At 50.7% G+C, this 22,608-nt stretch overlaps 2 protein-coding genes across 3 annotated transcripts; both read right to left on the reverse strand.

Moving 5' to 3' along the window:
* Nucleotides 1-1,549: 1,549 nt before the first annotated feature.
* Nucleotides 1,550-10,675, reverse strand: Mta2 (metastasis associated 1 family member 2). 2 transcript variants are annotated; one of them, XM_059261181.1, is made up of 18 exons: nucleotides 10,174-10,675; nucleotides 9,175-9,242; nucleotides 8,621-8,714; nucleotides 7,038-7,155; nucleotides 6,844-6,907; nucleotides 6,558-6,675; nucleotides 6,070-6,172; nucleotides 5,794-5,893; nucleotides 5,487-5,675; nucleotides 5,319-5,393; nucleotides 5,142-5,200; nucleotides 4,791-4,888; nucleotides 4,528-4,667; nucleotides 3,910-4,138; nucleotides 3,359-3,448; nucleotides 2,793-2,911; nucleotides 2,537-2,685; nucleotides 1,550-2,337 (listed from the first exon to the last, which is right to left on the reverse strand). In XM_059261181.1, the coding sequence occupies exons 1-18, from the start codon at nucleotides 10,199-10,201 to the stop codon at nucleotides 2,172-2,174; spliced, it is 2,007 nt and encodes a 668-aa protein (XP_059117164.1). In that variant the 5' UTR covers nucleotides 10,202-10,675; the 3' UTR covers nucleotides 1,550-2,171. The 2 variants fall into 2 exon arrangements, with proteins under 2 accessions (XP_059117164.1, XP_059117173.1); XM_059261190.1 differs by lacking the exon at nucleotides 10,174-10,675 and adding an exon at nucleotides 9,847-9,899.
* Nucleotides 10,676-11,149: 474 nt separating this feature from the next.
* On the reverse strand, nucleotides 11,150-22,554 carry Eml3 (EMAP like 3). The gene is made up of 21 exons (XM_059261204.1): nucleotides 21,679-22,554; nucleotides 21,342-21,599; nucleotides 21,131-21,244; nucleotides 19,879-19,946; nucleotides 19,614-19,737; nucleotides 19,215-19,385; nucleotides 18,980-19,049; nucleotides 18,784-18,894; nucleotides 18,308-18,403; nucleotides 17,094-17,249; nucleotides 16,812-16,953; nucleotides 16,298-16,449; nucleotides 16,091-16,216; nucleotides 15,878-16,009; nucleotides 14,607-14,674; nucleotides 13,988-14,076; nucleotides 13,819-13,916; nucleotides 13,602-13,689; nucleotides 11,919-12,017; nucleotides 11,531-11,661; nucleotides 11,150-11,446 (listed from the first exon to the last, which is right to left on the reverse strand). The coding sequence occupies exons 1-21, from the start codon at nucleotides 21,783-21,785 to the stop codon at nucleotides 11,243-11,245; spliced, it is 2,604 nt and encodes an 867-aa protein (XP_059117187.1). The 5' UTR covers nucleotides 21,786-22,554; the 3' UTR covers nucleotides 11,150-11,242.
* Nucleotides 22,555-22,608: the final 54 nt, after the last annotated feature.

A 22,608-nucleotide genomic window follows, 5' to 3' on the forward strand; every position in this document is an offset into this window, starting at 1 on the left:
AAGAATCGTGAATATTCATTAAGCAGCCACAAAGGCGGGCTTGTTTCTTGACAGCACAGCCCCGTCTTTGCCAAGTGGTGGCAGGTGATCTGTGCCTTCACTTCACCATACAACTGCACCCTCAATCTTTTATTTCACCATGAGAATAGCAGAGGGTGGGTGTTTCCAATCCTTTGCCTTATGGAGCTCAGGGACTCCCACATCCTCGGGTCAGTTCCTTTCTCTACAGCCGGATCCTTCTGCAGAACAAGTGTTTTCAGCGTTGTTGGTCCCCGTCCCCCCTACTCCCTTTCACCTGGACTCAATGAGGCAACGGCAGATGGCTACTATCCCAAGTCCAAGTTTCTTCCGCAGTTGTAGCCTGAATGAAGTATATTCACGAGGCCCACTTCAAGGTAGTACAACGAAGAAAAGACTACCAGTGGTAAGAGATAAACTCATTTATTCAAGGAAGTGGGATGGGAAGTGCTGCAGATCCCCAGTCAGGCACAGGAATCAGTCTTGTAGGTTCAGGGAACAGGAAAGAATATGTGAGCTGAGCACAAGGACCGTAATGAAATGGAAAGGCTATCAGGTGGACTCAGCAGCTTGTTCCGTGATTGTCAGAGCAGTAGACCTTAGGCAGAAAACCAGTCTGTGGCCTTGGCTGAGTCATGGGGCCCTGCTGTCACTAAAGTGTTTAAGAATTGGTTGAACTTACCAGCTGTCCCCCTATTGGACCCTGCTCAGGTATCTGATCCTTAATGCCAAACCAAAAAAGCAGACCAAACAAAAAACAGTATACTGCACACTCAACAGTGGAGGCAGGTGCTAACACTGGGTGTACAAAACCTGAGGCAGCAGTGTGTATATATACACCACTGAACCTGAACTGTAAAGTCCTGAAGTACCGCACCCATAACTACTATGGTAGAATGCATCTTTTTGTTTTCAAGACAGGGCTTCTCTGTGTAGCTCTAGCTATCCCAGAAGTCCCTCTGTAGACCAGATTGGCCTCAAACTTAAGAGATATGCCTGCCTCTGCCTCCCAAATGCTGGAATTAAAGGCATGTGTTAACACCACCCAGCTGGTGAGATGCATCTGACCCTGGCTGCTAGTGTTCCCTAGAATGCCTAAATGAAAGTGAAGGAAGGGCTGAGGATAGGTGTAGCTCAATAGTAGAGCCCTTGAGTAGCATGCACCAGGCCCTGGGATCAATTCCTCAGCACCAAAAGGGAGTGGGAGTAAAAGTGGGTAACAGGAAAACATTCTCACAGTCTTCTGTGGAGACTCAGAGCCATTACAGAACTCTGAATTAATCTACACCAAGATGCTGCTTATACTCCAGCCCCAATAGAAGCTCGAATCCCACAAGGAGAGCTGGCACAGACATCCTCACAGTCCGGCTGCATGTCTCATAAAGCTGTTCCTAGAACAAGTGCCATCTGTATCTTTCTTTGTCCTTTATTTTCCCTCTCAAAGACACCCCAACACACACACACACACACACACACACACACACACACACACACACACACCAGTGGCAGAGAACAGCTGAGCCTGAGGAGCTGAAGAAAACAGCTTTTTATTCATCACTATAAGAACCAATTACAGAATCCGAGGTTAAAAAAACGGACAAAAGATCTTTATTTCTGAGAATTGGCATATAAAAGGCAGAGGGGGAAAGGGAGGGAAGAAAGAGTGAGCATGGGCTGGGGTTGATGCCAGCTTAGGGCCCTCAAACTCTAATTAGGAAAGTCCGGACACCGGACAGTAAGAGAAACCCCCAATTAGAAAATAAAGACAAAAAGATAGGCATGGCAGTGCACTCCCCCTCCCCCGCCAGGTACCACCACCTGATAGCTGTTTACTCTCCCCTCCTCCATCCCTTTTACAAAGGGAGGTAAAATTTTTAAAAAATTAAAAAACCCTCCCCCCCCCAGCTGTCCAAACCAAGTGTGGGTCCCAGCCCCTAAATAGGGTAGGTACCCACATAGGCAAGTTCCTGTAGGCTGTCCTCCACCACAGGCACGGAGAAGCCCAAAGAAGGGGTTAGTGGCAGTCACACGGAGGGTGTCCAACCCCTCCAAGGACACACACACCAGCTTCAACCCTCCCTCACTCCTTGAGGTTTGTATGCCCTGAGCACCCACCCCTCTACCTCTCACCCCACCTCCCTCCCCTAAGATGCTCAGTCCTCCAGAACAATGGGCTCATTGGTGCTGGCAGGATGTGCGGGTGCTGGCAGAGGAACTGGGGGTCGAACTCCCAGCAGTGTTGGCTTCACCTTCAAGGGTAGGTTGGGCCTTCGGGCAGCTCGGCGCATTTCCAGGTGAGTTAGAGCCTTCCTTAAAGCCCTGGTCAAAAAGAGCAGGACAGGAACGGGGAGGGGCTTTATGAGCAGCGACAGAGCCAGATAAGACCCCACAATGAACTCTACAATTCGGGCACCCACAATCTTTTCTGCACCTATCTTTCTCAGATACCCCTACTTCCAATGCCCCCCAACCGGGATTTGTCAGTCTCAGTCCCTCCCATGGTGGACTCCCTCCCTACCTGGTATCTTTTGTGGCCACAAATACCACAGGATTGGGAGCATCAGCAGGGTTTAGTTTCTGACGCTTGGCTACTGGCTGTGAGCTTGAACGAATCCCTGAGGCCAGAGGCCTTCCATTGGCAGAGAAGGGGACCCCTGCCCCTGACATCTGGAAAAGGACAGAGAGGGCAACATAATGAAAGTGCGGCCTCCCCCAGCCTCCTATCAGAAACAAAAGCCCACCCATTCAGCTTTTCCAACCCATTGTCAACTCACAGTCTCATAGGAACGTTTCACCATAATGCCCCCCAGGCCTCGGTTCTGTGTCAGCTGGTTTCTGTTGATTGGTGTCTTGGTGCCCCGAGGTGTTTTTGGTTTCAGAGGTGCCTGGGCCACTACCAGTGGGGGCAGGGGAGATGAAACAGAAAACGTTCATACCTTCTCTTGCCTATGTAGCTTCCTTACCATTCTTTCTTCCCTCTCTACCCTGGCCCAGCAGTTTACCTTGGTCACCTGAAGAGTAGCAATGGAGGAAAAGGCCTATCAAGCTACCTACCTACCCATATTTCAAAAATGACACTGAGTATGTTTTCAGATCACAAAATACTTATGAAAAGGCATTACTGTGCCAGAATACATGAGGTTCTGGGTTTTGATCTAGCACCACCAAGACTAAAAAAAAAAAGAATACACACACACACTCATGGTTTGTTCTCAGTGGGAAGGAAAACTCGGGAAGAAAAGGCTGCTCTTGGATAGTCCAACGGCTGGCAGCCTGACAGCACCCCTCCTGTCTCTCCACCTTCTACCCACCCGGAACGAGTGTGGCCCCCATTCCATACCCAGATCTTTGACGATGGTTGCCAAGGGCAGCCGCACCAGAGGGTGAATTTTCAGTGGCGTCTTGGCAGCCTTAGGAAGTCGAATAGAACCTGGAGAAAGAAGAAAGCTTCTGGGCATGCTGCAGTTTTGTTCTTGCTCTTTGAAATGCTCTTGCTATGTAGCCCTGACTGGCCTAGAACTTGCCATCATCCTCTTAACTCTGCCTCCCCAGGGCTTGGGTTACAGGCATGCATCACAATACCTAGCCTACTTGAAACAGGGACCTACTATGTAATCCAGCCTGGAGCTCATTACATAGACCAGTCTGATAGGAACTAGGTAGTTATATCCTGTCTCAGTCTCCCAGTCTTATATTCTAGGCATGCACTACCAGACATAGCAGATCAAAATTTCTGAAGGCACTTTTCACTATTCTAGGGTCAAGAGTTAAATCTTATCTACCAAACACCCTCTGTGGCCTACTATCCCTACGTCATTAAACAAGAGAATCTGGCCAGAACAACTCTGAACTCATTAGCCATGTGGCTAGTACTACCACTCCAGTCCTTACACTCAGCCTTGATGGCATTGGCATTGATAGGTGCATAGGGTCTTCGGGCAGCCCTCCTTGGCTGTAACAGGTCTCTGCACATCCGTCTGGCAAGACGAGTCAGCTTTGTGGTCTGGAGCAAGAAAGTTTGCCTGTTCTTAGCCAGCAACTTGGCCCGGTTAGCGCTGGTTGTATAGGGGGAGAGACTCTGGGCTTCGGGTCTGGATAAATGGCCTCTTGAGTGTGGCTCCTGGAGGGACGACATAGGACAAAGGGAAATGGCAAGTCAACACTGCAGTCCTTGCCTCCATTTCCCACAGAGAGCAAACTGTTTCTGCCTGATCTCTTCACTGACACTCCACCCAACCTTCCTTTCCTGGCTTCCCAACCCTTAGCAGGTGCCCTGTCCATTTGACTGTCTCCATGTAAGGAGTCAGGTTTTCTGACCTTTGCCTAACTAAAGCTCACATCTGCATGCCCACCACTCTCTCTGTCCCCTACCTGTTCTTGCAGTGGTTCTTTTCTATTTGTTTGTTGAGACAGCTCACCTGGAGCTTACTATACATACTAGGCTGGCCTCAAACTCAGAGACCCACCTGCCTCAGCCACCACACCCAGCTCCCATCCAGTGATTCTTACTGTGGTGCCCCGAGCAGCCCCTTCAAGCTGGGTTGGAGTCTTCAGTCCCCCATACTTCTTCCAGTAAATCCAACAGGAAGCACAAAGGCGGCACTGCATGTTAGGTGGGCCCCAGGCATACCACTGGGCAGACTGTGTGGCTAGAGGAGCATAGAGAGAGGGTTAATGTGCTGGCAGGAAACATGCCACCTGAGTTCCTCAAATTCCTAGGCCAGAGAAATAGGCCACCCAAACCCAGCATCCCTGCCCTCCTTGAAACTCACTGTGGCAGCTCTCACAAGTCAGGCCTTTCTGGAATCCAGCCCCATTCATGCCAGGTTTTGAACCCACGGAAATGATCTGGTTAGGGTTTGGCTTAGTACTAATGAAGGAAACAAGGGAACACAGAAGCTAGTTAAGGAAATAACTCACTTCTATCTGTCTCTCTCTTTCTACTCCCTCCCCCTCACTCTCTCTGGAATGCTGGGGATTGAACCTTGTGCACACTAAGCCCATGCTTATCACTGAGCTACAGCTTCTACAATTTGCTTCAGCGTTCTGCTCACCCCCAATCACTAAGGAAGACATAAACTGGGAGAGGAAGGTAAACATCCTCCCCTCCCTGCCACACTTACTAGGTGGGGATGTAGACCTGTTTCAGTTTGCTGTCTGCTTCAGCAGCTTTCAATCTTTTCTGTTAAAAGGAAAAAACAGAAATTCAGACCATCTCAGTACAGATGAAATCAAACAAACCAAAAGGCAGAGAGGTAAGCAGGTGGCCTCTGGTCCAGTCTCCCAGCCCTAACCCATACCTGCTGAATATACCGATCTGTGGTTTTCCACATGTAATAAAACTGGACTATGCTTGCAAGTGATTTCCAGGGTAGCTAAGAAGAACAACAAACAAAGGATGAGATGGCACCTGGCCCTAGGTCCCGATTCCCTCTTCTCACCCTCTTTTTCTAGTTCTATTCACTTACAAAGTCCTGGCGGATATCATTGAAATCTTTCCCGTACTTCTCTAGAGCCTCTTCAAATAGCATGGCTTCAGAAGCAGACCACTCCTCCATCTCATCTCGACAGAGCACTGGGCCCCCCTGTGGCACCAGGGTTGACATGGCCTTGGCCAAGTCATAGCCATTCTTTTGTAATGTGTCCATGGCATGGAACTACCAAAAACAAGAGAACGAAGCTGATGACTTGCTGATCTTTAAGTACTCCTACTCTCTCCATGACTCCCTCCTCTCCTGCCCCGATGTGCCCAACTACCCAGCAACTGGTGCTTACCAGGGTTATATCTCGGGACGCAGCAGCTGCACTCATGTGCAAGCTTGGCTGCCGAATGGAGCTGCTGCAGTCTAGGGCTCTTGCAAAGGTTCCCACAGCTCTACGGAGAGATTGAGAAGTCAAGAAGGGAAGTAAAAAGTTCAAACAGGCTCAGGAACTAAGGAGAAAAAAGAAAAAGCACCCAGGCCTAAAACAAAGCCCACATTTGAAAATGGGTGGGACGCAGAACTGGGTTCATTCCTCCCCAGCCCATCTTCCTGATCCACCCACCCTCACCGGGCCACCACGAGAAACTGATCAATCTGCCGGTCTGTGAGAGGGTTGTCTGGGTCCCAGACTTTCATCTCCATCTTCTGTTGGTTTCGATTATCCGATTCGCCTGAGGAACCAAGCAATAGCATCACCAGGGAGGGAGAGAGAGGGAAATAATTTAGTCACTCACAATAACTCTTCCTCCTCTTCTCCGCTTGGATTCTTTTTTTGTTGTTGTTGTTTTCCCAAGAAAGGGTTTTTCTGTGTAGCCTTAGCTGTCCTGGAACCCGCTTTGTGGACCAGGCTGGCCTCAGACTCACGGAGCTCCACCAGCTTCTATCAGCCACATCAGGCCTCAGAATTCCCCTCCCAGCTGTGCCCACTTGTCTCTTTCCGGTTCCTAAGTCCCATTCTGTCGGGGTCACAACAGAAAACCTAGCAGATTTTGCAGATCCCCCAGGTCATGCGATTCACAGGAAGTTATGTTCAAGCACTTCCATTCTGTGGCTTACCCTCTGCCAAGCGATCTGGAATCTCAGCTTGGAATTTGCAACCAACTCTGATCTCCCCTTGATCAGCTAGAAGTGTCTTCTGCACAGGATCAAACACCAGTGAGTAAAAAAAGCAGTCCTAAAAATGAGGAGAGCGAAAGTTAGTGGGCAGAATCCACATGGGCAGTGAGGTACATCCAGACTTCCCAGCTGGGAGGTCTATCAACCCTTTACCTCTTTGCTTGTCCTAAGTTTAGGGGGCAACATCCCCTCCCCCTCCCTCTTCTCACAATACCTCCTTCCTTACCTCTTTTTCCAGATACTGGTTCAAGATATCTGTCTCATTCAAGAGAGTTACACTGCACTTCCCCCTAAGACAGGCCAGAAAGTACTGAATGAGCAACACATACCCTCTTATCTACCACCTCTAATACACCACCCCCTTCTCTCCATCGTCTAAGTAAGGGCACAGAGGCCACAGCGACCCTGATCCTCCTATACCTTATGTGGGTGGCTGGTAACGATTCGAACTGCCGAGAAAGAAAAAGCTCTCGGTGCTTCAACTGATGTCTCTGCTGCTCCGAGACCCCTGGTTGCTTTGATTCTTCCTCAAATTCCCCTAGAATATTAAGGAGGAAGAAATAAACTCAAGAGCTAATTTGGAAAGAGGGTCCTTTGAGATGGCTGAAGTCCGGGTAAAGGACATCCTACCTCAGCTGTTATATCTCACCTTCCTCCGGCATCCCACCCTTACCTACCAGCTTTCCCTTTTGGCCTCATGCCTGGTGTGGATGCTCATTCCTCTCTTTAATTCCATCAAGGGGAGAACTGTATAAGGATGCCACAGAAATGCACCCCAAATCTAGCTGCCAATACTGATACTACTCATAAAGTACAAGTATAGTCATAATACAGTACATCACATTCTTGCTCAACCAGCCTGAGGTCCTAGAATCTAGTTACGATGTAAGAACAGCACCCAGGGTTTATTTACCAGCTCTTCATACTTCAGGACTCTGCTGTGTCTGAAACATTACACGCAACCTAACTCTCCTTCTCTTTCTACTTGGTTAATAATAGTTTGTAGGGCTTTCAAGAAAAGTACCTCTCAAACCAGTGCCAAGACCTTCCTCCTCAAGAGGCAGCGGCTTGCACTGAAAACTTGGTGGACACAGTTAAACCTGGCTAAATGCCAAACAAAGTGGGAGGGGATAGAAAACTTGAGCACTTGTTCATTGGTGCATTGTTCCCCTGAAGAACTGGGTGTAGGATAGCAAGTGGGGAGGGGGGGGGGGTTGTGTCTCTGTGTAGTGGGCTCCACCTCTCCCTAGTGTGCTCCAGGAAACCCAGGGCTAGGGCAAGGAGGACCCCTTTTGATTGGACAAAGCCAAGGTCAACCCCTGCCAGATGGAGCTGGAAACCCTAAGGGGCCAGGAAACTTGGTAGGCCCAGCTCATTAACCCTTTCATGACTGTGGCCTGAAAAAATAAATTTAGGAAAAAACGGAAAAGTAGTTAAATCTAAATGAAAAAAAAAATTAGAAAATGAAAAGCATAAAGAGAATGCAGACAAAGCAAAAAGTACGGCAGATGCTAAATGGAACAGAGAGGGAAACAGGAGAAGAGAAAAGTTCAAGAGAACTTTCCTGCCTTCTAGCTTCCTATCGTCTCCATCAATGTTCTGGCGTCACCTCTAGACTACAACATAAGCCTCTCCCACTATTATGCAGGCATCTCAAAACATTATCTTCCTCTTCACCTTGACCATCATTCACTAATCACTATCCCAAAGGACCCAAAATGTCCCCACGTGCCTCAATTCGCTAAAGCTCTTTTCATTCCCTATCTAAATATCTCTCCTCTAACACACATAAGCCACATTCTGGCTTTCCTTATCATAGTCTCCCCACCCTGCTTCCAGCCCCAACTTGTAACAACAGGCAGGCCTCCCTCTGCAGACCAGGCACTTCCCACCCCCAAACTCACGGCCTGCCTTGGGCATGTTACCAGGGGAAACACCTGCAGGAACATGTCTAGTCCTCAGATCCCGGGGAGGGGAGAGGGGTAAGAAATGAAGACACTCACTAGCATTACTGTCAGCCAGGCTGTTGAGGCTACTAGAAATATCCCTTCGCCGGAAAAGACAGACAACCTTTGCTTCCACATTTCCATTTGCAGTCTAAAGGAGAAAGAAAAAGGGCAATGAAAATTGGCCATTTGAAAGTGGAAGTGCACTAACAACAGGCACTATCTCTGTAAGGACCTAAGTCGAAGAGACCAAAAACTTAGCAATAAAGATTTATATTCAAAGATAATTCCAGGACCAATGAGAACAACGGTCTCCATGAGTTTAAGGTCAGCCTGGTCTTCATAGCAAGTTCCAGGCAGCCAAGGCTACATAATAGAGATTCTGTATATTTAAAAGAAAAAAAATTACAAAGAGACAGAATTCCTTTGACCCCAAATGTGAGAATATAAAGCTGCCACTAAGCTCTCAGCAGCCTTCCTCCATACATCCAATGAATGAATGTTCACCTGGATAGGCTCTAAACCTAGGTAAGATTCTCCCTGCCACTTGTAGTTAAAAGACTCCAAACTCAAGAGACGGCCTTAGTGGGAGGAGCTTCTGCTCCACTCACCTTGTTTAGCTCCTCAATCCGTCTAACCAGGTAAGGATTGCTGGAGGAGTTCTCAAAATAGACGTAATCTGTAGAAGGGGGTGGGGAAGAAACGCGATCAGAGAAGAAAACCAGAGCACCCGGAAGAGAAAGTAGATCTGTGTGGGCCAAAAACAAACAAAATGCTAGGTAGAGATGATGTGGAGATGTGGAAAAGGAAAGACTTAAGAAAATAAGTATTATGCCGGGCGGCGGTGCACGCCTTTAATCCCAGCACTCGGGAGGCAGAGCCAGGAGAATCTCTGCGAGTTCAAGGACAACCTGGTCTACAGAGCGAGATCCAGGGCAGACACCAAAACTACACAGAGAAACCCTGTCTCCAGGGAAAAAAAAAAAAATTAGCTGGGCAGTGGTGGCCAACAGCACTCAGGAGGCAGAGCCAGGAGGATCTCTTCGAATTTGAGGACAGCCTGATCTACAGAGTGAAATCCAGGACAGCCAGGCTAGACAGAGAAACCTTGTCTCAGGGCGGGGGAAAGGAAAATAACTATCAACCGTCCCAAAAATCCAAGAAAGAGAGAGAAGAGAGATGAGAACAGGATTTCCCTGGAGTCCATCCACACAGCTCTGCCCTGGAGTTGCACCCCTGTGTCAGAGAATTGAGTAAATTGTTCACTCCACTTCAGGCCCCACCTTCGTGAACGCACAAGCCACGGAAGAAAAGAAAACCCCTGCGCGACGGCTCCCCAGCAGCTGGTCCCGCCGACACTCGGGCCCCTTCCAAGCCAAGCCCACTTCCCGCCCGGGGATCCAGTCGCAGGTCTCAGCACTGTTCCTGCTGTAGGCAAGCCTCTGCGGGAGACTCGACTCCCGGTAGCGTCGCCGCCGCGGAACCATAGGTCTCGGTTCCGGTTCCGGTCGGCGCTGCGGCCCGTACGACCCCAGATGAGGCTCCCCCGCGCCTGCGGACACCGAGTCTCCCTGATCCCGGCCCCAACCTCTTCCGCCCGGAGTACTCACCTCCCACCCGGTACATGTTAGCCGCCATGGCCGTTCCCGCCGCCGCCTCCGGCCGCACAAAGAGGTCCGGGAGGCTCGCGGGGGCAAAGCTTGGCTCCAGACGATGCCCCCAGCGCGGAGCTGACGCTTCGCGGAAGTGTCGATGGGGCCCGCGCAGCCGGCACCTCTGCTCGCTCAGCCGTCGCGGTTCATCACTGTTCGCACGACGACGACTCTGCTATAGCCTCACGCCCGGGACACCCAGGCCGGCGCCGGTCTGCTCGACTTCTTCCGGAACGAGCTCGGTTCCTGCCTGACCTTAGTCAGATTCCGGCTCCTAGCGTGCTCACCGAGTCCCAGCAGACGTCGTGTGGTGCCAGCCGCTGGGAAGGTTTGCCCTGCCCGCGTCCGGGTTCGCCTCCTTCCGGAACACCTTCGGCCGATACGGAGAACAAGGCCCAGCGCTCGGCTCAGGTCGGAGAGCAAGACCCCGCAGATCGGCCACTTCCGGAAGGAACTCGGCTCCTTTCGCTCAGCCGCGGCCCCGCGCTCGGTTATTTCCGTTGCAGCTCGACCCCGCCCCCGAGGGCGGTAGGGAGTCGGATTTAACTCTTTGCACTGTGGGTCCCTGCAGCTCCGACAGTGGCCTTGAAAGGCGCGCGCGCGCTCTCGCGCTTCTTGGGGTTATTTGCAAGCCGTTTTGCCTGTTATTTGCATATTTGGTCCGAGCTCCCTTTTTTCCCTTCCCGCCCTGCACTTTTTTCTTTCATCCCAATCCCACTGGGCCCCTGAGGCACCCGCCGCACTCCACAAAAGCATCAGGCATTGACTTTTTTTTTCCATTTTATTGCCCCTCACCAGGCAAAGAGTCAGAGCTGGGGTTGCCCGGCTCAGCCAGCGAGTCGTTATCGCGTGTGCAATGGGGCGCTTCGCCCCTACGGGAAAATGCGCAATTGTGAATGTACTGAAGTAAAAAAAAAAAAAAAAAAAAAAAAGCCAACCCAGAAGAAGGGCTGCCCTTGGTCCTAGGGGTTTTGGCCAGGGCGAGGCAAGGCCACAGTTCCAGAGAGACAAGACCATCCAGCATTGATCACACGTCCAGGGAGGAGGCCGGGGACAGAGAGGGAGTTCTAGAAGGCGTGGCAGGAGCGGGCCCAGAGCCCCCAGCGCCCAACACTCGCCACTGAAAGATGCTGGCATCCTTGCCACCTAGGGAGACGAGGTATGAGTCGTCGTGCGTGAACCGGACGCTAGTCACATGGCTGCCATGGCCTGAATACATACGACTTGGCGCCTGAATCAGAAAAAAAGTACAGTTGCAGCAGTGGCAGGGTCCCATGCCTACCCACCTGGACCCAACGGTCCCCTAAGGCCTCACCTTGGCTCGAGCGCACGGATACTGAAAAAGGTGTACTTTGCAGAAGTCGTCCGCCACAGCCACCACGCGTTCATTGTGGGAGCGGCAAAGGGAGTTGATGTCTGTCCCGTCAGAGCCATCAGGCCACACACCTAACAAAACAGGTAGCCTCAGCCAAGTCTCTTCCCCACAACCTAGAGCTGCGGTGTTCAGTGTTTCCAGCTGCCACTGAACTCCAGACAGTCCTTCCCAGTCCCGAGGTCCAAAGGGATCTCTTGGCCTGGATTTGCCGCTCTGATGCCCACCCTGCCACACATGACACACACCCAGCATTCTGATCCCAGAACTGGTTCCACCTTGTTTTCCCCAGCCCTCCTAAAGGGTTCTGCATGCTGGCTTTATTGCTTACCATAGACGTGGAAGCCAAGCACACAGGTGTAGGTAGCCCACTCCCGGTCTCTGCTCTCATAGCGATTCCTTAGTAGTTTGCAGCCTCCAGCCACGTCCCCTAGGTAGAAATTGCCCCAACCAGCTCAGTTGGAAACGTGACCTGATCACAGGTGTGGCCATCCATCCATTATGAACCTCACTATGTGCTTCCTGAGTTCTCACTGAAGTTGTTTGATTTGGTTTGGCTTTAAGACAGTCTAAGCCCAGCCGGTTGGTGGTGGTGCACACCTTTAATTCCAGCACTCAGGAGCAGAGGCAGTGGATCTCTGTGAGTTCGAGCCTGGTTTACAGCTAGTTCTAGGATAGCCAAGCGCCAAGGCTATACATACACATACACACACACACACACACACACACACACACACACACGTCTCAAAAGAAAAGAAATCTCTTTGAGTTCGAGGCCAGGACAGGCTCCAAAGCTACACGGAAACCCTGTCTCAAAAAACAAGAAAGAAAAAAAGAAAAGAAAAAGAAAGATTGTCTAAGTCTGGCATGGTGGCACATGCCTTTAATCCCAGCACTCGAGAGGCAGACAGATCTCTGAGTTCCAGACCACCTTGGTCTACAAAGCAAGTTCCAGGACAGCCAGGAAAATATAGAGGAAACCTTGTCTTGAAAAGAGAGAGAGTCTAGCCTAGACAAACCTGGAACTCCCAACTTCCTGCCTCATCCTCTGGATAAAGTTCTAACAGTTTCCCATCAGTTTTTCCTTCCTAAATAAGTGAACCCCGCCACACTTGCCCTGGGAAACTGTACTAAGACAACCTTTTCTTACTGCATCGTTCCTTTCCCTTTGTTTTGGGGGGTTATTTGTGGGGGGTGTTTTGTTTTTTGGTTTTTTGAGTCAGGGTTTCTCTTTGTAGCCTTGGCTGTCCTGGAACTCACACTGTAGACCAGGCTGGCCTCAAACTCAGAGATCTGCCTGCTGAGTGCTGGTATTAAAGGTATGTGCCCCCACAGCCAGGGCTTTTTGCTTTGGTTTGGGGTTTTTTTGGTTTTTCGAGACAGGGTTTCTCTGCATAGCTTTGGTGCCTGTCCTGGATCTTGCTCTGTAGACCAGGCTGGCCTCGAACTCACAGAGATCCACCTGGCTCTGCCTCCTGAGTTAAAGGCATGCGCCATCACCGCCCGGCTTGTTTTTTGTTGTTGTTGTTGTTGTTGTTGTTGTTTTGAGATAGTCTTGCTAAGTCACCTTAGCTAGCCTGGAACTAGATCCATCTGCCTGCCTCTGCCTCCCAAGTTCAGGGATTAAAGGCATGCACCACCAAACCTGGCCCATTTTTTTTTTCAACTCCCTCAAGTTCTTGTGGAAAGAAGACATTGTGTGAAACTGTACTTTACCTAGACACAGGATCTCTCCTATGTGTATAATTCCAACTCCATCGCACCTTCATATCAGCCCCTCTGCTTGATGCTCCTTAATACCATCATCCCTCCTGACTAGAAGCCTCCTATGAGCACCCACATCTGTAATCACTTAGGAGACATAACTAGGAGGGTGACAAATTAAAGGCAGCATGGGCCACCTAGAGAATTCCAGGCCAGCCTGATACAAAACAAAAAGAAACCAAACCAAACAAAAACAAAAACACATTTCAATTATCCCCATCACCCCGCCGCCGCCGCCGCTGCCACTCACAGTAAAGAATCTCATAGTCCCCAGAATTGGACATGATGAAATTCCCATCCTTGGACCAGTCAAGGTGAGTGATAAAACTGGAGTGCCCCTAGGGAACAAGAGTCAAGAATTTGACAAGACAGCTACCATTTCCCATCCCCAGACTAGCCCTTAATGCATCAGACCCCTGTCTCTGTGCACAATTAACACATCCCACCTTCTACCCTAGCATCCTTACCATACATCTGCCAAAGCGGCTGGACTTAGTACCACAACTGGAAACGCTATAGATGTAGATCATGTTGTCATGGGAACCAATAGCCAGGTACAACCCATCTACAAAGAGAGTTATTCAGACACAGAAGAGCCAGAGCAGGCTCCGAGTCCAGGGTGGGGGTGGCTCCCACCTGGGCTATACCGGACAACTGAGAGCTGTTCGTTGCCATCAGTGACGTCAGACACAATCTCTCTGGTCTCTGTGTCCAAAACCAACCACCTGAAAGGGGAGAAAGGAGGGAAGTGAGAGGGCAGGATGGGAGCCCACCCCCAGGGAGACCCTGAGCAGGGAGTTAGGATACTCCATGAGACAGAGAACCTCAGAAAGGCTGTGATGTCTGGAGAGAGGCCACCATTGCACTCTTAAGCTGGAGGATGGGAAGAGGCTAAGGGCAGATAGAAGCTGAGGGAGGGTTTCTGATGCCTCCTGGAAAAGAAGTCAGAAACTACAGGCCAGGCCTACCACAAAAACTCTGTGGAGTCGGTGAGCCTGTCACTTCCCTGTTTGTCACCCACACCCACTCCTCCCAGCCCCACTGCTTCCCCATCCTGGATGACAGACTCAAGAATCTAGCTGAGGAAGGGTTGGTGACAGCAGCAGAGGGAGGCCTGGACTACAGAGAAACCCAAATACCAACGGTGGGGTTCAACACTTAAGTGAGCCTTGGTCACCTCTTGTTCCTCCCCTGTTACCAAGAGCCCTTCCCAGACCCCCTGCCTTTCTTCCTAGGAGATCTGGTGTCCTCTCACCTCCCCGTGTTCAGTCCTACAACCACAACTGCCCCACTTGGGTGGAAGTCGGCACACAGACCTGTCTCCTGAGAAAAGAGAAGGTAAATTCAGGAAAATGCCTTTTGAAGGGGCCCATGAGACAAGGAAGAGGCTTCAAGGGAGAGGGATGGGAAGACAGCAGAACACACATGATGGAAGTGCCAGGGGAAATACAGAGACGTGAGCATGCAGCGGACAGGGGCCCGGGAGTGGGGGGAGGAAAAGGCCTGGATCACACCCAAAATATGTATACAAACACCTAATTAAAAATAAAATTTAGACCAGGCGGTGGTGGTGGCGCACGCCTTTAATCCCAGCACTCGGGAGGCAGAGCCAGGCGGATCTCTGTGAGTTCGAGGCCAGCCTGGGCTACCAAGTGAGTCCCAGGAAAGGCGCAAAGCTACACAGAGAAACCCTGTCTTGAAAAGCCAAAAAAAAAAAAAATAAAATAAAATAAAATAAAATAAAATAAAATAAAATAAAATTTAGACCAGGCGGTGGTGGTGGCACACGCCTTTAATCCCAGCACTTGGGAGGCAGAGCCAGGTGGATCTCTGTGAGTTTGAGGCCAGCCTGGTCTACAGAGTAAGATCCAGGACAGGCTCTAATGCTATACAGAGAAACACTGTTTCAAAAGAGAAAAAAAAATTAAATAAATAAAAAATAAAGTGTAAGGGGGCTGGAGAGATGGTTCAAAGGTTAGGAGCACTGGCTGCTCTTCCAGAGGTCCTGAGTTCAATTCCCAGCAACCACATGGAGGCTCACAACCATCTGTAATGAGATTTGGTGCCCTCTTCTGGCATGTGGCATATATGCAGGCAGAACACTATATACATAATCAGTAAATAAATCTTTTAAAAAATTAAGTTTAATAAAAAAAGATGGCTTTCTAGTAAGGGAAGTTGGATGGACACCTTGTCATCTTAGTAACTTCAAAGGATCTTCCAAGGCAACCAGAGAAGATGGGGTATGGGAGACCTGGGCTAGACAGGTCTCTTGGACCCCAGTAAGGGAAAGACACTCAAACCACTTAGCCGTGCTACAGATGAACTATTTAGCTGCTGAACCCAGATAAGGCCTGAGGCAACAGCAGTGCCCAGGTAGCACAACATTCCTTTCCCCAGTCTGCATAGAATTTATATTTGAGTAGCCTGTAACCATAACAACTGGTGGTCCAGATGTAGAAGGAAAGGCAATGTGAGGGAATAAGAACAGGTGTAGCAGGGTGGACCAAGGGCAGCTGACTCTACCTTTAAGTCCATGCTCCAGGCCAGTGCATGGCCTTCCCCATCCCACAGGCAGAGCTGCCGGTCATGGCCACAGGTGAGGAAGCGGTTCTGGGAGGGATGTGTACACAGTCCCCACAGCTCATCAGTGTGGCCCTGCAGCAGAACATACTTTGTCACCACTGCTCTGCCCCAGCTCCCTTCCCTACTTCTTCCCCTGGCTTTTGGTTCCCCAACCTGAATAACAGGGGAGAAGCCCTGAGCCAGATCTCCCCTCAGTAATGCGTTCTTCGTGGTTCCCACCAGCAGCTCAGAGCCAAGCCCTTCTGCAATGGCCCTCACAGCTCCGAAGTGTTCTGGAATCTACAGAGTAACAGCAGAATGTCAAAAGCCCACTGACCATTCTCCCCGCCCGCCGCTTCCTTGCCCCAGCCCATCTCTCACCTCAGCCTCCTGGAGGGCCACCAACCCAGGCCCCCACTGTACCAGCCGTCGGTCCCGCCCACCGCCACTAAGCACTGTCCCATCCCGTCGGAGACACAGGGCAAAGATGGACCCTTCATGGGCGTGGGCCTGGGCCACAATTGTGTAGGTCTCTGTTGGTAAAGCCTTAGGTAAGTCATGCTCTTAAGAGTTTGGAGAAGTAGGGAGAGGGGCAGCTTAGACCATCCCAACCCAGGATAACTCCCAGTTACTGAGCACCTACAGAAGACTCTAAGCTTAGTGACTGCCAATTCAGCTCACAGTAATATTGGCAAAACGGAACTTTGCACCTGAGATCTGACAGACCCAAATCCCCAGCCTTTTCTCCTTTACCATATGGCTCCCCACCCTTCTAGACTAGCCCCTGCCGAGAGGGTTCATCAGTTTGCAAAGTAAAAATAGGGGAAACTTTCGGCTCTGTTCCCACGGAATTTCCGAGATACAAACATCCCAGAAGCTATCCCCAGCCACATACCTTTGGCCCCGCCCCTGCCTGGGGTCTTGGAATCAGAGACACTTCGCCCCCAAGTGAGAATGTTCCCCTCAGAGTCTCCAGTGAGAATGTTCCCATCAGGGAGGAACACAAAGCAAGGGATAAACTTGGGTTTCTTGTATTTCTAGAGTGGGCAGAGGTCAGAGGTCAAAGTGAAAGGCAAAGACCAGATGTCACAGGACAGTTGGGGGTGCTGGGGCACATTAGAGTCTACAGTACTCAGTCCCACCCCCCTCCCCACCACCTCACCCATCCACACCTCACCCCAAAAACACCCTGTTTCCGGGCGAGGGTCCCATTTCCAGGAACCCCTGCTCCTCCACTCCAGTTCCAAAAGTGAACATGAGATTTTCCACTGGTAACAATACAGCTGCTGTCACGAGGGCTGAAGCCAACAGCCAGGACTGAGTCATTTGTACTCTGAAGAAAGGAAGACACTTGGTTCAGCCACCCTAAGCCCCCAGCTCCTTCACTGTCTTTGATGCTTCAATTTTTTTTTATTTATTTATTTTTTTTTATGATGTTATTGCTGCTTTGTTCTTAAGAGACAGGGTTTGTCCTGGAACTCACTTTGTAGGCCAGGCTGACCTCAGATTCATAGATCTGCCTGCCTCTGCCTCCCAAGCACTGGGATTAAAGGTGTGCGCCCCCACGGCTGCCCAGCGTTTTGTTTTGTTTCTTGTGACAGTCTCGTGTACCTCTGGCAGTTCTGGAACTGCCAGTGTAGACAGTTGAGGATAAACCCTAAACTCCTGATCCTCCTGTCGCCAAGTGCTAAGTTTACAGGTATGCACCACCACAAGTGGCTTTTTTTTTTTTTAATTTGCCTTTGTTTGTTGAGACAACTTCTTACTCTACAGACCAGCCTGGCCTAGAACTCTCAGTGAACCTACTTCAGCTTTTCAAGTGCTGGAATTACAGGCATGAACCACTACACCCAGCTCTTGACTCTTTAATTTATTTGTAGTGCAGTACTGAGATGGATTGAACTTACGGCCTCGTGTGTGCTAGGTAAACACTCTACTACTGGGCTATATCCCCAGCCCGCTTTCCTCATGCAGTCTTCGGGGTAACTGATATGACAGGCTTGTGCCACCGAAGTCTACTCTTTAACTCCATCTGCGTCCTGACGGCTGGTCTACAATAGCCCAGAGGCCCCGGGATAATTCTTCCTTCAAGACTCTGGTAGAAGGCTGGAGGTGTAGGGCAGTGGTAGAATGCTTGCCTGGAGTACTCAAGGCCCTGGTTTGACCCTCAACATTGCGAAGAAAAAACCTGACCCCCTAAAAACTAGATCCCCTGTTAGAACTTCTGTCGTTCCCAGTTCACAGAGATTAAGAAACAAAAGCAGAGAAAACTGAGAGCTTTGCCCTAGTCAAAAAGGACGTGTATGTATAAGTAAGTCTGCGACTGTCTGCATCCCACCATCCCTACCCTACCCAGGATCCGGAAACCATTAAGCCATCTAGGCTCCTCACCTTGATCTCAGCCAGCTTCACTCCCCGGCTGCAATCCCACACTGACAGCATGTGCTCATTGGAATCATCCACCACACAAAGAAAAGCGCCCTGATCCTGAGGATGGGGACACAACACCATGAGCTCTGGAGGTCTGGACATTCCTAACATTAGACAGAGGTTCTACCACAGCTGGGAAAGCAAAAGAAGTTGACAGGTATCTCTTTCTCAGGAGAACTAGCTGGATGATCCCAGGACACCAGAACTTCCCCCAGGCTTCCTGGTAAAATGAAAGAATGGTATCATAAGCAAGAAGGAGGATCTAGCCAGACATGGTGGCATATGCCTATAACAGTTGGTGGGTAGAGGCTAGAGCCAGAAGGATCGAGAGTTCAAAGACACCCTCACCTATACATTGAGTTAGAGGCCAGCCTAAGGTACATGAGACCCTGCCTCAAAAAACCAACAAGAGTCTAGAAGCTTTGTGCCCAGCTCACCACTGCTGAAAAGGCCAAGGCCCCCACACCACGTTCAAAGGCACCCAGTCCGATTTCCTGCAGCTTTAGAAGCGTCTCTGAGTCCCAGATGTGAACCACAGGCTGCAAGGGCTAGTGGGAGAGAAGGGGTCAGAACTGTGAAGAAAACTGGTTTGTAAGGTCATCCTGGCTGCTTGATGTTCTGACTTGACCTTACCTTCCCATCCTTGTCTACTCCAGCTGTCTGTCCTGAGGCTACACGAACACCATCAGGGTGAACAGCAAGGCTAAGTGGAGGGAGGAGAACTCTAGGAAAGGGGGCCTCTCAAGACCACCCAAGACACCTTCACCTTGCTTAAGAAGCAGCAAGGCAATTGTCTTTTCTGCCCTTCCACCCCCAGCTAGACCCTCTTCCTGTCAAGCCCATCAGCCCAAAACCCCAAGACCCTCACCATCGAACGCAGTCTGTATGACCCCGGTAATGTCTCTGGCCGCCACCTCCAGGGCCCCCTGGGCCTCCCCCAGGCCGGTACAGCACCACTACACAGGCAATAAAGTAGACCACCTCCCCAGAGCGCAGCACAAACAGATTAGAGCGAGAATCACGGCCCCTGTACCCATAACTGTGTTGGGGACCACGGTCAAGGAAAGGGCCAGACCAAAGACAGGAGGAGAAAAAGTGAAGCATGAAAATGGCAAAGTTCTGCTCGGCATCACCATCCACAGCAGGGTGGTATAGAATGACTCAGAGGACTCCTTGACCCCACGGACACAGCCAGAAACTGTAAAGAAGGAAGGGGGACCCATAGTGGGAAGGGGTGGTTCCCATGGAACTGGAGGGGGTAGGATACACCCAGTCAAGGCTGAGGGTCTCCGGGGGTGGGCCACTGGGCAGCTCCTCAAGACTTCGGATACCAGATGGAATGTACATGGTGATGGGGCGGCCACGAAGGAACATCTTCACTGAAATGCCTTCTACAGAGACAAGCAGAGAAGTAACCCTCCCTTCCAGAAGGCCATAGCAACATACCCACCATACCTGCAGATCCCCCAAAGTAGCTCCTAGGGCTATAGCCCAAACCCTAATTCCATCATCTAAGTTCCTCCTGTACATACCCAAATTATAATTGCTCCTCCGAGATCCAGGACCCCCAGGGCTGGAGAGGGGGTCTTTGCTCCCACGGCTATTGGGAAGAGGTAAAAGCGTAAAGACTAGGATCAAGTCCCAACACCTGAGATGGGAGGGGCAAGATACTGACAGGAGGTTCGTCCCAGTCAGCCTGCTGGTGTGGGGTCGCTGTCAGAGCAACAGCGCACCAGAGAGGTGGGGGCTTTTAGTTCCAAAGAAAGAAAGAGAAGAAGGAAAGGAAGAAGTGAGAGAAGAGAAAAAAGAAGGAAAGAGATGGGGGAGAGAAGGGAAGAAGAAAGAGAAGGTAATGTAAAGATGAGAGAACAGGACCATGAAACATATAGCCTGTGCCCTTTCTTCTAGGCCTCTACCAACCTTTTTATTCCCATATTTGTAAAATGGGGTCAAAGTGAAACCAGAGTGTACAGCAGCCCTGCCTTTCAGGAATCTGGGAGGTAGGCAAAATCCCCCAAAAGGAAAATGATGAGTGGACTCCAGAGGTCACTGTCACTGGATGATAAGCTGACAATAGCTCTTCAGAGAATAAAGTAGAAGCCGGGAAAGGACAAGGCTAGAGTGGACCTTCAGGTCCACTAAGACAACACTTCCTGGCTCTGGGATATTCCCTTGTGGCCCAGGAGTGGCACAGGAGTGGCTGGACTTTGTAGGGAGAGGGGGATCGGCTGACACTCTTCGAACAGCCATCTGTGAAAAATCACCAATGCTGCAGGTCTCTTCCCAGCACAACAGAGGCCAAGAAAGGAGGACTGCCATGCCTTTTAGGCCAACCTGGGCAACAAAGTGAATTCTAGGCCAACCTAGGCTACAGTGTGAGAACCTGTCTCAACTAAGTAAATAAAATGTCATGGGGCTTTGAGCTCCTAGAATTTTGAAAGGTATGTTGTGATATGAAAAGGTTAGCAGAACTAGAATCAGGAAAAATTGGGTTCCGAGCTTGACTGTGTGACCTCAGGCAACTGATTGCCCTCTCTGAGCCTGCTTCACCTGGTCAATGGAGAGCACAAGGAACCACCTACTCAGCAAATTTGTTACAGGGCCTAAATGACATGGAGGAGAGTTTTAACGCAGTGCCCAGAACACTGCAGGAGTACCAAGGAATGCTTTGTTTGTTTCTTCCTGTTGGGTAATGAGGTCACCCACCCCACCCAGGAATGGAGAAAGTCAAGAAACTGAGCCTGGGGTACAGCAAGCTAAAGGGAGAAGGGAAGGCTTACCCACCTCTCTGTGCTCCCTGACCGCAATAGCAGGTTGGCCGAGGAAGCTGCCTTCCTAGAGAGTTTCTGCCTGGGCCGCTCTGAGGGGGAGGAGGAGGAGGAGGAATTTCTTCGTGGCCTGGTGGGGCAGAAAAAAAAAAAAGTGAAAAGTCAAGCCCTATAGTCCTGCTTCCCAGACTTCCCACCCCTCTCAGCTTCCACCGGAGGACACCTACGTGTCAGACCGCTGAAGGGGCTGCACAGGCCTAAGGACCCCTGGGGGGCCCGGAGAGCCTGCCCCACTGCTGCTGCTGCAGCCTCCTTCAGACTGGGTCCCGCTAGGCTCCTCACTGGCCCCCTGAAGAGCTGGAGGCCCATTGCTCAGGCCAGGTGGTTCAGAGGATGGCTCCATCTCCAACTTTCCCTCTGTCTGGGTGCCTCGGCTCACCAAGGAAGGGCTGCATGCAGGTGGCAGTCCTGGGGGAGCTGGAGTGCTGCAGGGCAGACAGCAGATCAAGGTCATGCCCCCAAGTTCCCAGGAAGGAAGACCACCGAGCGTGCTGACATGCATACCTGTCCCTTGTTGGAGTTGGTGTGCCAGAGCCCTGCAGGGAGGTGGAGGAGCCATGCAGTCGCAGCAGGCGAAGAGCTTCTGCCAGGGCTGCCTTTACCAGTTCCATCTCTTCTTCCTGCACCCGAAGCCTCTGGCTCAAGGTTTTCAGGGTCTCATGAGCAGGGCCCTCGCCTGGAGAATGGGCAACAAACACTCAGAAAAGTGCCCCTACCTGGAAGATTAAGGGAGTTCTGTCCTCCTGCCCAACTTTACAATCCAATAGGACTACCCCTTTCAAGCAGTCCAAAGATTGGAGGCTTATCCAGAGGGGAAAAGACGGATGGTAGAGGATCAAGGGCTTCCTCCTAGCAGGGCATGCAGTGAGCCTGGCAAAGCTGCTTTCCTGCTGCTACCCCAGCCTCCGGAAAGACAGGGAGTACCATGGAGTACCGGAGCGGAGTGGGGGGTGGGGCGGTATGGACTACTGCCGAGGTACGTGGGAGCCAGAGAGAGGCGGCAAGCGCAAAACTGGTGAGGAACTACAGCTCTCTCATCCCACCAGCAAATGCAAGTCTCTACCAAAAGCAAGCGCAGTCAACAAGCTAGAAAGTGAACAGGCCAGTAAAGTCAGACTGAGGGGCCAGGGTGTAAGAAATGAGATCTGGTGACGATACAGAGTATCAGCGGAGAGCAGTTACAGTGTACATCCCAATGTAACTGTGGCAGTCAGAAATAAAAAGAGCCGGAATTCCCGGGGAAGAGGCCCAGAGTGACACAGTGGTCGGGGAAACTTAAGAGAACCAAGGAGTAAAATGACATTAAGGAAGTCCGAAGTGACAGTAGGAGGTTCTTAGGAGCTAGAGTCGGACAGCCTGAAGAACTGAGGATGCTCAGAGCCCCTGGGGTGTCAGAGCACGCGAGCACGCCACTAGACAGCCGTCTAGCACTGG

Source organism: Peromyscus eremicus, chromosome 1, assembly GCF_949786415.1.
Source record: "Peromyscus eremicus chromosome 1, PerEre_H2_v1, whole genome shotgun sequence".
Classification (NCBI taxonomy): Eukaryota; Metazoa; Chordata; class Mammalia; order Rodentia; family Cricetidae; genus Peromyscus; species Peromyscus eremicus.

Coding starts and splice junctions, on each gene's coding strand:
- Eml3 (XM_059261204.1), bottom strand. CDS start 21,785: ATGGAACTGGTAAAGGCAGCCCTGGCAGAAGCTCTTCGCCTGCTGCGA. Junction 19,947..21,130: donor CGGTCAGGGAGCACAGAGAG/GTGGGTAAGCCT, acceptor TCTTCCCAATAG/CCGTGGGAGCAAAGACCCCC. Junction 16,010..16,090: donor GCTTCTCCCCTGTTATTCAG/GTTGGGGAACCA, acceptor GTTCTGCTGCAG/GGCCACACTGATGAGCTGTG.
- Mta2 (XM_059261181.1), bottom strand. CDS start 10,201: ATGGCGGCTAACATGTACCGGGTGGGAG. Junction 9,243..10,173: donor TAACATGTACCGGGTGGGAG/GTGAGTACTCCG, acceptor CCCCTTCTACAG/ATTACGTCTATTTTGAGAAC. Junction 4,889..5,141: donor CAGGTCTACATCCCCACCTA/GTAAGTGTGGCA, acceptor TTCCTTCATTAG/TACTAAGCCAAACCCTAACC.